The sequence below is a fragment of the Tursiops truncatus genome, chromosome 9 (genome assembly GCF_011762595.2).
Source record: "Tursiops truncatus isolate mTurTru1 chromosome 9, mTurTru1.mat.Y, whole genome shotgun sequence".
NCBI classification, from domain to species: Eukaryota; Metazoa; Chordata; class Mammalia; order Artiodactyla; family Delphinidae; genus Tursiops; species Tursiops truncatus.
The window spans coordinates 41325699-41341469 of record NC_047042.1 but is presented as its reverse complement, the minus strand read 5'-3'; the positions used below and the strand labels follow the sequence as shown (position 1 = coordinate 41341469).

Below are 15771 nucleotides of genomic sequence, written 5' to 3'. Positions count from 1 at the left end.
GGGCTTGAGTTTTACCAATAGGTCTTCTATATTAATGAATAAAAAACTATAAATCATAGATTCCTGAATTTAAGCAAAATATTTGGATTTGTGTCATCATATTCTCTTGGCAATATTTTTGGACTGCATGTGTATTGCCTTTAAGGCACAGAAACAGAGTCAACAAAATATTGACTTTCTTAGCATGTAAGAAGTAAGTTATTAATATATAAGATTTCTAGGAAAAACAATCTGAGAATTATTTACTTATAATCATTTATTAGAATTAGACAGTATTTTAAGTAAATTATAGCAGCAATGTCTAAAATGGCTGGGTGAGGGAGAATTTAATTGAAACATTAAACAGTAAAATAATTTGTCATTGGTCATTAGGTGTACAGCTCAGGTGTCGTGAACCCAACCACGTGTGGAATACTCCAAGAATATCTTTGTTTTCTTAATTATTTTCTTTAACCAATTACCTGTGTGTTACAGTAAGACTTTCAAAGAACAAAGAAATGGGAGGTTTACCTGTTACATTTATACCATCTGATCTCTGACACCAGACTGTTCGGGAAGAGCCCTTCCAAGCACTAGCCATCCATTTATACTCGTAACACTGTCCATCTGCAGGAACACAATAAACATTAACAGAGGCATTCTATAGGCCAGTGGAACAATCATGAAGATAGGGTATTAATAAAATATTTATAAACAATTGGAAAGGGATGAGAAGTCCATCCTGAATGATTCAAATGTCAAGTTATTATCCAGAAGTTGCCATATAAATGTTACAAAATTCCAGATACATACCTAAATTCCAACTAATTTTCTATGTCTGCTGTCATACTATCTAATGTGAACCTGGATTTTCAATTTAAGTTTATGTTTATTTGAAGTATTATAAAATATCCAACATACAGACAAGGACAGAGAATAATTTAAAAAATACTCAATTACCCATCATTCAATTTTAACTAATATTACCATTTAGTCATATTTGCTTTATTTTTGGTTGTTGATGAGTAAAAAAAGTAACAAATAAACTTGAAGTTCTATTATATTGCTTCCTTATTTGATCTCCCTCTTTGTTTCTTCAGCAATACCCAGTCTTCTGAAGTAGATACATGCATTTCTGTGACACGTTTTTAATTCTTTTAATATAAATGGAATGTAAGTATAAATATATACAACCTATAAATTATTTATAGAATTATTTTTAGGTTTTTTTTTTTTGGTCTGTGTTGGGTCTTCGTTGCTGCACGTGGGCTTTCTCTAGTTGTGGTAAACAGGAGCTACTCTTCACTGCAGTGCGCAGGCTTCTCTTGTTGCAGAGCACAGGCTCTAGGCATGTGGGCTTCAGTAGTTGCAGAGCGTGGGCTCAGTAGTTGTGGCGCACGGGCTTAGCTGCTCTGCAGCATGTGGGATCTTCCCGAACCCCAGGGGTCGAACCCATATCCCCTGCATTGACAGGCGGATTCTTAACCACCGTGCCACCAGGGAAGTCCTTTAGGCAGTCTTAAAATTTAAAAAGTATCATACTGATACCTATGATACATACATCTTTTTGAAACTTAATAGTCAATGTTATATGTAACATAAAATGTTATAAATGAAATATTTCTATGTGATTTTTTTAATGCAGACATAGTCAATTTATTTTAACTGCTACACAGAATTCCATGGTACTATCTACTACAATTTATTTAGCTATTTCCTCTATGGGTGGACTTTTAGGTTGTTTTCAACTTATGCTATTATAACAGTGCCTCAGTGGTCAGTCTTGCACAAGTCTCCTGGTGCTTCTTCAAGGTAAATATTTAGAAGGGAAATTTCTGGGTATCATTGTAGGGATAGCTGAACTTTACTAAATACAGCTTATTCTTTTCTTTAAAAGGTGACAGTTTATATACCCACCAGCACTGAATAAGAGTTACTATTACTCTAAACCCTCACAAACATTTATAAATTCCAGATTTAAATTTCTTGTCAGTCTTGTGGGTGTGGAAAGCTATCTTGTCATTTTTAACTTGTAGTTGATTACCAAAGCTATTAAACAGTGAGAAAAATGTTTTGGGGCATTTAGATTTCCTCTTGTGAATTGCTTATGTGTATCTTTTGGCTCCCCCCACCCCTTTTTTCCTACTTTGGCTCCCCCCACCCCTTTTTTTTCTACTGAAATCTACGCCTTTTCATATTGGGTTGTGGGAATTTTTTATTCTAGAATAACAATTCTCAAATTATGGTCCAGGGACCAGGGAAGACTTTGACATTCTTTCAGAGTATGTGTGTGATGATTTTCCCCTTTAACTACACACCTGGGTAAGTAAGGCTGGATTTTCTTCATATACATAAACTAAACTAAGATGGCAATAGACTGAATGCAGAAGCACAGAAGAGAAGCCAGCTGTCTTCTGTTAAGCCAGATGTTAAGCCAGAGATTTGAAAAAGTGTAAAACGAGACAATGACTGTCATTAAAGTTATTTTCTTTTTGTTTTGGAAAATAGTTATTTTTCAGGAAATATTTATGGTAACAAATTGATTTATGATTGTTTTAAATTATCAAATATTTTAAAACATCAGTTGTCATTTTTTAATATGAAAAATTTTGATATATATAACTCACAGAGAAAAGCAGTTTGGGGTACTCAGCAATTTTACAAGTATGAAATTGTCTTGGAATGCTGAAAAGATTTAGGATAGTTGTTCTAGACACTAATTCCTTAAAATTGACTTCACAAATATCTTTTCTAAGTCTGTGGCTTGTCCGGTAACTTTGTTTATGATCTATTTTACAGTGTAGAAGATTCAAATTTTGATTTAAAAGAATTTTTGTTTTTCATTTTCGTTTGTGATTTTGGTGGTGTATTGGGGAGATTTTCGTCATCTTTTTTTTCTACCCAACTTCGTTTTATTAAGATTTCACAATAAATGGGAGTTGTCTGTTTCTTTAAATTTTAATGAAACTCATAATTAAAGCCATTTAGGTTTTAGTATGTGTGCATGTGTGAGAATATTTGATAGACCTGTGTTTTTAATAGTTGCAGAATCAATGGTTTAGCTTCTCTATTACTCTTGATAGATAACATTCTAAATTGTTGTCAGGTTTTTACATTTATTAGCAAAATTTTTTCATAGAATTATATTTTTAAACACTATCTTATTATTAGTAGTAATTTTGTCCTTGTTTTTTCTTCATTGATTTTGCATGAGGTGGTCTATTTTGTTAGTTTGGTCAAAAAAACAAGCTATTGGCTTTGTTGATTATCTTGTTTATTTGTTTTCTATCTCATTGAATTTGTATTTATCATGAATTTGTATTTATCAGGACTGTATATACTCTATTGCCTTTTTTTTAAATTGGGTTGAAAGTCTAGCTCTTTTTATTTATTTATTTTAATTTAATTTAATTTAATTTTTTTGCGGTACGCGGGCCTCTCAGTGTTGTGGCCTCTCCTGTTGCGGAGCACAGGCTTGGGACGCGCAGGCTCAGCGGCCATGGCTCACGGGCCCAGCCGCTCCGCGGCATGTGGGATCTTCCCGGACCGGGGCACGAACGTGTGTCCCCTGCATCAGCAGGCAGACTCTCAACCACTGCGCCACCAGGGAAGCCTGAAAGTCTAGCTCTTATTAAACTTTTCTCCCTCCTATATAAGAATGTAAAGCTTCAAATTACCTTTCAAGTACTTCTGTGCTACATCCTGCATAACATTTGATATGTAATGCTCTAGAAATGTAGCTTTCGGTTTTCACTTCTGTGTGGGCATGGGGAGAATTTCTTGGCAATTTTTACTGATTCCTAATTTTACTTCATTGTCATTTCAGGGTAAACAATTCTTTTTCTTTTCTTGGGAACTATTTCATTTATTGTAACCTCTGACCTTTCTCTCCTTTAGCTACCCAGGAATATGAAATGTTTTATCTGGTTGGTAAATTTGGGAAGACTTAACTAAGAAGGTAGATAATTCTATAATTCTTGGGTTAAGGCATCTAGCTCAATTGGCTTTCATTCTAAGCATTGTTCTCCAACATTCTAAGCTTTCTTCAACTTTTCAGCAATATAGATGTTATTTTGGCTCTTATTTGCTAATATATGTCATACTCAGTTGCTTCAGAACACAAGCAGGAATGAGAGGGTTGTTTGTTGAGCAAGACATTCTCCACTAGACAACAATTCTTTTTTTTTCATTTAGATTTCTTCTGTGTTCCCAAACTAGAACATTTTAATGCTCTGTGGTTCTTGTGAATGTCATCTATTGCTTATATTGGGTGCATGGCTCTATGTGTATGTACACATATACACACAGACATATAAAGATGTATTTTTATATATGCTGTATGTCAAATTTAGACTAATCCTTACCAATACTTAGATTTATCAATTTCTGAGAATATAGTAAAATATCTCATTTTGCTGTTGCTTTGTAATTTTTCTTTCTCTCTTTTGATTTAAATAAATTGAGGATATTCTTACATTCACACATCATCAGGGTTGCTACAGGTGTACAAATAACTTGCTCCTAATCATCTCAGCCTTCTTTAGCTCATAAAACTTGGAAATATTTTTACAATATTTCATTTATGAAGGGTGGCAAGACTTTTAGTCTCTAAATATTTAGAATTCAGAATCATACCCTGAATTCTCAACTTTAAGTGATATCTTAGCAAATTTGCTTATTCAACAGAAAATTTTATATCTTATACTTTCGCTTATCAACACAAAACTAAAATAAATAGATTTTATGAATGGTAGCACTCACCATCACATGATTTTGTTTCTAACATCTGCTCTGGGCACAGATGTTGATTCTCTAGCTCTTGTATAATCACTGCTCTGGAACGGACCTGTATTCCACCAAAACCTAGGTCCTCACCGTTCACACAGGTCAGCTGACACATGCTCCAGGAAGACCACTCCTTCAAATAACAGTCACCTGCAAAACACAAGTTTGTAGTTTATACCCATAAAGAATAGCCAGCCAGATTATCATTTTATGTTTAACCCGACTGAGCAGTGTTTTTAGGTATGCCAGTCATTCATGATATTTGTAAGATTTGTATAAGTATTTAATATTTGCAAGTTTGTATGTGGTTTTGTAAGTTTGTGTTAATAGTGTTATTTTCTGAGTGGATGTTACTGAGTATAGCATATGTGCTGCTTAATGATATCAAAGGTAAACTATGGTTTGAAGGAACTTGTCCATCATGATTTCCCTTAAGTGACAATACTTAAAACCTGCTACTGTCACTCTTGTCATTATCATCATAAAAGGGTTTATTAAGCACTTGGTACTATTAAAAGAAAATCGAAATATACACAGGACTTGTCTTCTAGGCGTTCAAAATTTCCAAGAGCTTGAAGTCCAAGGCTGAGAAAGCTGGTATTTATGCTTGGTTTCTGTTTCTTACCAAAGTTGTGGAGGTGGGACAGCTAACCAAGCAGCTGCAGTAGTGGCAATAATGCACACAGTTTCCTCTCATCTACATCTTCAGTCAACTTCCTCCCTTTTTTTCAATTATGTATTGAAGAGTAATATACATGCAAAATGATGACACATTATAAATGCACAGATAGCTGAATGTTCACAGTCTGAATAAATACCCATGTAACCAACCTCCAAATCAAGCAACAGAGCATTCTCAGAATCTCAGAAACCCGCCTCATGCTATACATGGAATAGAACCGTATGTCCTTTTTTAATGTCTGGTTTCTTTCACTCATTTATGTCTTGAGAACCATCACATATTTATGTTGCTCTAACTTGCTCATTTTTACTGCTGTGCTTTATTTAAAAACATACCACTATTTACATTTCGATTCTACTGTGGGTGGGCATGTGGAGAGTTGTAAATTTTTCCTATTATGAATACCGCTGCTGTGAACATTTTAGTATGCATCTTTTGGTGAACTTATATATGCATTTATTTTGAGTATATAACTAGAAAATAGTTACAGTTATATAGGAATTGTTGGGCCGTAGTATATCACGTGTTCATCTTCAACCATTTTCAGAACAGGGAAGATTTAATGAAATACACCTTTCTCGTATACTCATTCATTCTTCAGGACTGACTGCTTGGTGATACTGTTCAGAGGATGCAGTACATTTTCATAAACACAAATCCATAAGGGATTCTTATCACTTTAATTATTCCAGCCATATCACATGAATAATTTATATTGCCTTATATTATACTGAAGATATCTAATGTTAGCACAAAGTTACCTGGAGATCTGATTAATGAAAAAACATCTTGTGCCAGGATTAAGAAATCCTGGAAAGACATGAATTACTGACTAACAGATACATGTATAATACTCAAGTGGAGTGATCTTTGTACACCTTTACTATAGTGTGTCATTATTACTCTGTCTAATGTCATCCTAAAATGAAGAAAATTCTAGTAAATTTTGGAAGTGCTAAGGAAAAAAGAAACTAAGAATTTTTAAGTAGTTAAAGAAAATTTTATAAATATTTATATCCCCTAGGAAATGCTACTTTAGGCTTACTCAGTTTTTAATTATGCAAGAGAAACTATTAAAAATAAGATAGAGAAACTGTCAATATGAATGTAGTGTAACGTCGCCTCAGTGACTGCAAACTACATGGAAGTAAAATATACCTTTTTACTAATAGGCTTTATCTCTGTGCTTGTATCACTTGACATAGTGTATTTTGACACAAAACTCAATAAATCTTTTAATGGTAGTCTGTGGATTATATAATTATCACTCCAGAATAATCCATGTCAAGCTTCAAAGATTTAATAACAGCAAATAAGTGTGAAGCACTGACTTGTACTAAATATATTTTTATATTTTGACCATATAAAACATTGTAATAATAAAACTACACTCTGCCTACCAAAGATATTAAGTGTCTGAAATGCATTTCCTACTTCAGTATTCTACTCTTTAAAGCTTATAAGCTCACATGCTACTAGCTTTCAAAAGCCATCATTGGAGAAAACTAGCAAGAGAGGAATGAAAATGAATAGATTGTAATTTACAAGAGAAGACCAGCCTCCTCCTGGATTTGTAATTGCTTTAATTAAAATGGTGAATTGCCTGTTCTATGCTACTATGGGATCTTGCAGTTTTTCTTCACATCGTTTACCACAGATTTGTTTTTTTTAATCTTATTTTATATTGGAGTATGGTTGATAAACAATGATGTGTTAGTTATAGGAATACAGCAAAGTGATTCAGTTGTACCCATACAAGTATCCATTCTTTTGCAAATTTTCTCATTTAGGTTATTACAGAATATTGAGCGAAGTTCCCTATGCTATACAGTAGGTCCTTGTTGGTTATCTATAGCAGTGTGTACATGTCAATCCCAAACTCCCAATCTGTCCCTCCCTGCCTTTCTCCCTGGTAACCATAAGTTTGTTCTCTAAGTCTGTGTTTCTGTCTTGTAAATAAGTTCATTATTATTTTTTTTAGATTCTGCATATAAGTGATATCATATGATATTTCTCTTTCTCTGTCTGACTTACTTCACTTAGTATGATAATCTCTAGGTCCATCCATGTTGCTGCAAATGGCATTATTTCATTCTTTTTAATGGCTGAGTAATATTCCATTGTATATATGTACCACATTTTCTTTATCTGTTCCTCTGTCAATGGACATTTAGTTTGCTTCCATGTCTTGGCTATTGTCAACAGCACTGCAATGAACATCAGGTGCATGTATCCTTTTGAACCACAGTTTACTCTGGATATATACCCAAGAGTGGGATTGCTGGGTCATATGGTAGCTCTATTCTTAGTTTTTTAAGGAACCTCCATACTGTTCTCCATAGTGGTTGTATCAATTTACAATCCCACCAACAGGAAGGTAGGAGGGTTCCCTTTTCTCCACACCCTCTCCAGCATTTATTGTTTGTAGATTTTTTGATGATGGCCATTCTGACTGGTGTGAGGTGACATCTCACTGTAGTTTTGATTTGCATTTCTGTAATACTTAACAATGTTCAGCATCTTTTCATGTGCCTTCTGCCCATCTGTAGGTCTTCTTTGGAGAAATGTCTATTTAGGTCTTCCACCCATTTTTTGATTCTGTTGCGTGTTTTTTTGATTTTGAGCTCCATGAGCTGTTTGTAAGTTTTGGAGATTAATCCCTTGTCAGTCACATTGTTTGCAAATATTTTCTCCCATTCTGTGGGTTGTCTTTTCATTTTGTTCATGGGTTCCTTTGCTGTGCAAAAGCCTCTAAGTTTAATTAGGTCCCATTTGTTTATTTTTGTTTTTATTTCCATTACTCTAGGAGATAGATCAAAAGAGATTTTGCTGTGATTCATGTTAGAGTGTTCTGCTTATGTTTTCCTCTAAGTTTTTAGTATTCTGTCTTACATTTAATTTTCTTAATTTTATTACAGAATTAAGAAAATTCTTAATTTTCTTTTTTTGCAATATCTTTGTCTTGTTTTGGTAACAGGCTGATGGTGGCCTTGTAGAATGAGCTTGGGAGTGTTCCTTCCTCTACAAGATTTTGGAAGAGTTTCAGAAGTGTAGGTTTAACTCTACTCTAAATGTTTGATAGAATTGGCCTGTGAAGTCATCTGGTCCTGGATTTTTGTTTGTTGGAAGTTTTTTCATCACAGTTTCAATTTCAGTGCTTGTGATTGGTCTGTTCATATTTTCTATTTCTTCCTGGTTCAGTCTTGGGAGATTGTACCTTTCTAAGAATTTGTCCATTTCTTCCAGGTTGTCCATTTTATTGACATAGAGTTGCTTGTAGTAGTCTCTTATGATCCTGTATATTTCTGTGGTGTCCATTTAACTTCTTTTTCATTTCTAATTTTATTGATCAGATTCTTTTCCCTTTTTTTCTTGATGACTCTGGCTAACGGTTTATCAATTTTGTTTATCTTCTCAAAGAACTGGCTTTTAGTTTTATTGATCTTTGCTATTGTTTTCTTTGTTTCTATTTCATTTATTTCTGTTCTGATCTTTGCGATTTCTTCTACTAACTTTGGGTTTGTTCTTCTTTCTTTAGTTGCTTTAGGTATAAGGTTAGGTTGTTCATTTGAGATTTTTCTTGTTTCCTGAGGTAAGACTGTATTGCTATAAACTTTCCTCTTAGAACTGCTTTTGCTGTGTCCCATAGGTTTTGGATCATTGTGTTTTTATTGTCATTTGTCTGTAGGTATTTCTTGATTTCTTCAGTAATTCATTGGTTATTTAGTAACATACTGTTTAGCCTCCACATGTTTCTGTTTTTTACAGTTTTTTTACTGTAATTGATTTCTAATCTCATAGCGTGTGGTCGGAAAAATTTCAATTTTCTTAAATTTACTAAGGCTTGATTTGTGACCCAAGATGTGGTCTATCCTGGAGAATGTTTCATGTTCACTTGAGAAGGAAGTGTATTCTGCTGCTTTCGGATGGAATATCCTATAAATACCAATTAAGTCTATCTGGTCTAATGTGTCATTTAAGGCTTGTGTTTCCTTATTAATTTTCTGTCTGGATGATCTGTCCATTGGTGTAACTGGGGTGTTAAAGTCCTCCACTATTATTTTGTTACCGTTGATTTCCCCTTTTATGGCTGTTAGCATTTGCCTTATATATTGAGGTGCTCCTATGTTGGGTGCATAAATATTTACAATTGTTACATCTTCTTCTTGGATTGATCCCTTGATCATTATGTAGTGTCCTTTGTCTCTTTTAATAGTCTTTATTTTAAAGTCTATTTTGTCTGATATGAGTATTGCTACTCCAGCTTTCTTTTGATTTCCATTTGCATGGAATATCTTTTTCCATCCCTTCACTTTCAGTCTGTATGTGTCCCTCGGTCTGAAGTGGTTTGTATGTGTCCCTCGGTCTGAAGTGGTTTGGATTAAATGCTGTGACCAGAAGACATAGACGGACCGAATGGATATAAAAACAAGACCCAAATATATGCTGTCTGTAGAGACCCAGCCATAAAAAGAACAAAATAATGCGATTTGCAGTGACATGGACAGACCTAGAGATTCGTCATACTGAGTGAAGTAAGTCAGAAAAAGACGAATATATGATATTGCTTATATGTGGAATCTAAAAAAAATGGTACAAATGAACCTATTTACAAAACAGAAATAGTCACAGATAACACACTACTATATATAAAATAGATAAGTAATACGAACTTCCTGTGTAGCACAGTAACTCTACTCAATGCTCTGTACTGACCTATATGGGAATAGAATCTAAAAAAGAGTGGATATATGTATATGTTTAACTGACTCAGTTTGCTGTACAGCAGAAACTAGCAAAACATTGTAAATCAACTATACTCTAATAAAAATTAAAAAAAAAAAAGAAAAAAAGCCAGTATGGCACTGGCACAAAAACAAAACTATTGATCAATGGAATAGGATAGAAACCCCAGAAATAAACCAACGCACCTATGGTCAACTAAGGTATGACAAAGGAGTCAAGGATATACAATGGAGAAAAGACAGCCTCTTCAATAAGTGGTGCTGGGTAAACCAGACAGCTATGTGTAAATGAATAAAATTAGAACATTCTCAAATACCGTACACAAAAATAAACTCAAAATGGATTAAATGTAAGACCAGACAGTATAAAACGCTTAGAGGAAAACACAGACAGAACACTCTACGACATAAATCATAGCAAGATCCTTTCTGACCCACCTCCTAGAGTAATGGAAATAAAAACAAAAATAAACAAATGGGACCTAATGAAACTCCAAAGCTTTTGCACAGCAAAGGAAGCCATCAACAAAACGAAAAGACAACCCACAGAATGGGAGAAAATATTTGCAAACAATGCAACTGACAAGGTCATCTCCAAAATATACAAACAGCTCATGCAGCTCAATATCAAACAAACAAACGAACACCCCCACCCAAAACAACAACAACAGAATTAAAGAATGGGCAGAAGATTTAAATAAGACATTTCTCCAAAGAAGACATAAAGGTGACCAAGAAGCACATGAAAAGATGCTCCACATTGCTAATTATTAGAGAAATGAACTTCAAAACCATTCCTGGGCATATATCCAGAGAAAACCATAATCCGTAAAGATACATGCACCCAAATGTTCATTGCAGCACAAATATCATATAATATCACTTATATGTGGAATCTAAAAAAATGATACAAATGAAGTTATCTACAAAACAGACTCACAGATGTCAAAAATTTATGGTTATCAAAGGAAAAAGGTGAGGGGGAGGGATAAATTAGAAGTTTGGGATTAACATATACATAGTACCATATATAAAATAGATAACAAAGACCTACTGTACAGCACAGGAAACTCTACTTATATTTTGTAATAATCTATATGGGAAAAGAATCTGAAAAAGACCATATATACACACACACACACACACACACACATCTGAATCACTATGCCGTACACCTGAAACTAACACAATATTGCCAATCAACTACACTCCAATATAAAATGAAAATTTAAAAAGATAGGCAATTCACTTCCAACCTTGTTCTTTTCTAGCCCACCAATACACTGTTGCCCCTATATCTTTCTTAAGGCCACAGGGTCATGCTTGACACTGAGGTTATTTTGACCTTCTATCTACCCTAAAGTCCTCTGCATCAAGCCCAAATTCCTAATCATTAACTTATCACTTCCTGCTATTTATTTCTAAACTACTTGATATACGTTTGCTTTCTACATTTTCCTGCTTGTACCTCTGTGTCCAACACTGAATCAGAATTTCTTTCATTCAAAATTTTCTTCCATAATACTATTTTTTCTCACTCTTGAATGGTAATTTATCTAGGGGTAGAATTTTAGCTATTATATCTAATAGCTAATATATTTTAGCTAATATATCTAGGGGTAGAATTTTCATACTCTCCCTGTCAAGCATGAGCCTAAGGCCTTAATTTTCATTCTTTGCAGAAGTTAAAACTCGAGGGGGGTGAGTGTCAACAGAGGCCACGTAGGAGAACTGGACTTCACCCCCACGTGGCAGTAAGGAGCAGTGCCCCCCTTCATCCACGCTACAGTGTCTAGCTGTTGGCACAGATATTACTGAAAGAGAAGACTGTTGACATCTCTTAAACTTATACACGCAACCCCTTCTCCACCCTGGTCCTGGTAAGGAATGGCCAAAGTACGAATTCTGTTTTGCTGTTGTTACCTGGGCAAGGCTGGGTGCAGGTTTCCTCAAGAACCACTTTTTTATTACCATCTATAATGGGTTCGATATCAGTACAGAATTCTTCATCCACTACCTTGCTGAAATCATCAGCTGACCCATCACTCACTACACAAGAAATATTCCTTGTTCTGGTCCCTTCGCCACACTGGGCATCCTGAAATGGAGGAAAAAATAATTAGGAAAAAAAAATAATTCATTGGTTAGCTTATCGCTTACAGTCATCTCTGCACCATTGATTTTGATTTATGAGCAGTTAAAGGAACATTTGAAACCCTAGGGAAGAGGTCCTATAGGGCAGTAGCTATAAAGCATAGCATGAACAATTTATTTGTTTTCTAGCCAAAGACAGGCAAATAAATTTTCATTAAAATGAATCAGTCTCCAAATGGTTTTAAAATACAGGACAGGGAGTGCTTGTTATCGAAACTAATTAAACAGTTATGAAATGGCAAGGTACCTAAAATCTTTAACAGGAAACATGCTATCTGTAAGCTCTGCAAATATTTCTGAAACCAAGTCTCTCCAGATAAAGAATACACACTTCCGTACAACTTTTTGAGATTGGTTACCTGCACTTGGCATGCAGACCACTGGCTGTATTGCCACCGATAACAGGGCTTCACTGGGCAAGGCTTAGACTGTTCCATCAGGGCAGGGCATGGTCTTCCATCACCCTGAAAGGGCTGGGTTACTGTTCTTCTTCGGATCATTTTTCCTTTAAGAGATACAAAGTGGTGCAACCTCAGTGATACACTACAATTGTGCAAGCATATATCTTTTTTTTTTTTTTTTTGGTGGTATGCGGGCCTCTCACTGCTGTGGCCTCTCCCGCTGCAGAGCACAGGCTCCAGACGTGCAGGCTCAGCGGCCATGGCTCACAGGCCCAGCCGCTCCACAGCATGCGGGATCCTCCCGGACCGGAGCACGAACCCGCATCCCCTGCATCGGCAGGCGGACTCCCAACTACCGCGCCACCAGGGAAGCCCAAGCACATATCTTACTGGGAGAAGGTGTCAAAGACATTTCTTCCGAAATTAGAGGAACAAGTAAGGCTTAGATGTTTTGGAAAGAAAGATACCCTGATTCAACCTTTCTGCAGATTATTTGATATGACTTAAAGCAAGAGGGACATTTTATTTCATATTCCTTGATCATCAGTCTAATGCCAAATAAAGCACAAACAAACCTGTGAGGCCACATGTTTGAGAACATTCTGACCAAGGAGACCAGTCAGAAAGCTGACAGTTCACAGGACATTCCACCATGCAGGACGTGTTCATCTGCCAGTTCTTCTCCAGGCCGAGCTGAAAGGATAGAGGTAGATCTATTTGTACTGACAGGAAGGCATGACCACAGTGCAGTGTTGATGGAAGGAAGAAGGAAGGGCAAGATTGGAGCGGGGATGAGAGGAGAGGAGAGGAAGAATAAGCAATATGCATAATAAAATAAAAAGATGTCTGCAGGACAAAGACCCAAACTGTTAAAAATATAAAGTGGCTCAATCCAGGAGAGTGGGAGCAAAAGGAACAGGATGAACAGAGGAGCCCATTTACTCAATATACTTATATATATATATATATAGTTGAATTTTTTATATAAAAAGTGAAAAAAGGAAGATTTAATCTCCAAATTAGTTGAATTTCCCTAAAGGAGGAATAAACAGGTGGAAGCACAAATATTTTCTATTAGTTAAAAAGCAAGAATATCATCACTATACAAATATATAATTGTATTTGGGGGATATTATTTATTTTTACATGTGGATGTCAAACTGAAAAAAGAGCGAGGTTAAAGACCAATTGCCACTCAAAACCAAAAATATAATGTACTAAAATAATATAAAATAGTTTTAAAGTAAGCTACCTCTCTCAAAAGGAGGGGTGGGTCACTAGAATTTTTATTATGAATATTTTATATACATTTATTATTTTTTAAAAAAGATTTTCTCTTCCAGAACTGATCTCAGGAGCTAACTGTGTGTAATTGTTATTTTGGCATTAGTCTCTCATCAGATAATAATGTTGTGCATTTTACTGCATTAAGTAGCATTACTTAGGTATTCTACGTTTAAAATGAAGGATGAGATTTCAAACTCATCCACTGTATATTCAAACATTTAAAAAGTCAAAGGTACAAAGTGGCATTGAAATAGAAAAAATAAGGCTTCTTAGGAAAGTGCAATTTTTTAAATTAGTCATCCTTGGGGATTTTCAAGACCTTTTTTATTTCTGCATGAAAGTAAGTTTATAGTGTCTAATTTATAGAGCAGAAAATGGCAAAAGAAAGTTTTTCTGAAATGTTATGTTGCGGTTCAAGTAGAACTCTTGGCTCTAAGTTATGCACTGAGAGAGGATCAGATCGACGATTTATGTACCAGATCCCTCTGTAAACACTCTCATATTCTCCATCAGTAATACTTGACAAAGCTGAGTATTTGGTATGAAAACTTTTACCATATCACTTAATTTAAAATTAAATTAAATCACTTATAATCACTGGAGATTAGAAGTTTTAAGGTGATACGATAAAAATGATGTGTTAAATTTAAGGTACCTAATAGTTTCATGGAGAAAGGTTTTGAATCACAGAATTCAACTACTACTGGTTTATTTATTTTGCTAGAGGGTTAAAAAGGATGTCTGTTTACAGATACTTTGGGTACCCAGTAGTAAGACATTTCAATTCTGTACTATTTTTTCTCTTAAATTTGTTGTAGCTTCTTTTTCTCCTCTCTCTGTATCTATCTATCTATCTATCTATCTATCTATCTATCTATCTATCCACCCTATCATCTATCTAATCTATCATTTATCTAAACATATGTTCAGGGATAAAAGAATAGGAAAGGAGAAACCAGTTATTAGGTATCTGGTGAATTAATGTCTGAAAAACATCAAAGACAAAAGTGCTATATAAATGCTGGATGGATTTAACCCTAATTTTCCTCTTTGTTGGACAGTAATGCCATTTTTCTTTTGGGCTGTTAGAGAAACAGCAAGAGTTAGCTACTGCTATTACACTCAATTCAGGGTTTGCACATGTATTAGTAGGTAGGCAATCTCCTGTTAAAAAAGATAGCCAGCTTTTCTCAGGGCTGTTATTTAAGTCTACTGCTTTTTAGGGTGGATATAATGGGATATGAGCTGTTTAATCCAATTCCTGCAGAGAGTAGCACTGCTCTCCCTGAACACAGGGTTTACTAAAATGTTATGATTTGAATCCCTGTGATCACAGTATTCAAACATTATAATATTTGTACATAAAAGTAAATTTATCTAGGCTCCTGGATACTTAAAATTATTTCTCAGGTTTTTACCCACGTTTCACTTAAGAAATAAAAGGCCCTATTTATATCTTTGTCCTGTAGTCATGAGATATTTAAAAACTGGTCTTGTATGATTTGGGTTTAGCTTTCTAAAAGCTCTCAGCTATTAATAGTTATCTCATTCTGACCCAGGAGGACACTTACATGTGCATTTGCAAAAAAAGAGACATATTAAGCAAGTAGAGGTAGACCACAGAAAGCTCTCCAGCCTGTATATAACTATAATAACATTCATTAATAATAATGTTATTTTTATAATGGTCACATCACTTCAATGTTATTAGTTTCAAAGCCAGACTGATTCAGGTATA

The 15771-nt window shown here is 34.9% G+C and overlaps 1 protein-coding gene across 1 annotated transcript in view; it reads right to left on the bottom strand.

The window, feature by feature from the left end:
• Positions 1-15771, bottom strand: part of THSD7A (thrombospondin type 1 domain containing 7A) — a 455780-nt gene that overhangs the window by 11275 nt on the left and 428734 nt on the right. Inside the window, exons 20-24 of the mRNA XM_073809674.1 lie at positions 13322-13439; positions 12705-12850; positions 12115-12289; positions 4741-4914; positions 511-606 (exon numbers count right to left, since the gene is read on the bottom strand). Of these exons, the coding sequence (XP_073665775.1) occupies positions 511-606; positions 4741-4914; positions 12115-12289; positions 12705-12850; positions 13322-13439 (709 nt within the window). The remainder of the gene's footprint in view (positions 1-510; positions 607-4740; positions 4915-12114; positions 12290-12704; positions 12851-13321; positions 13440-15771) is intronic.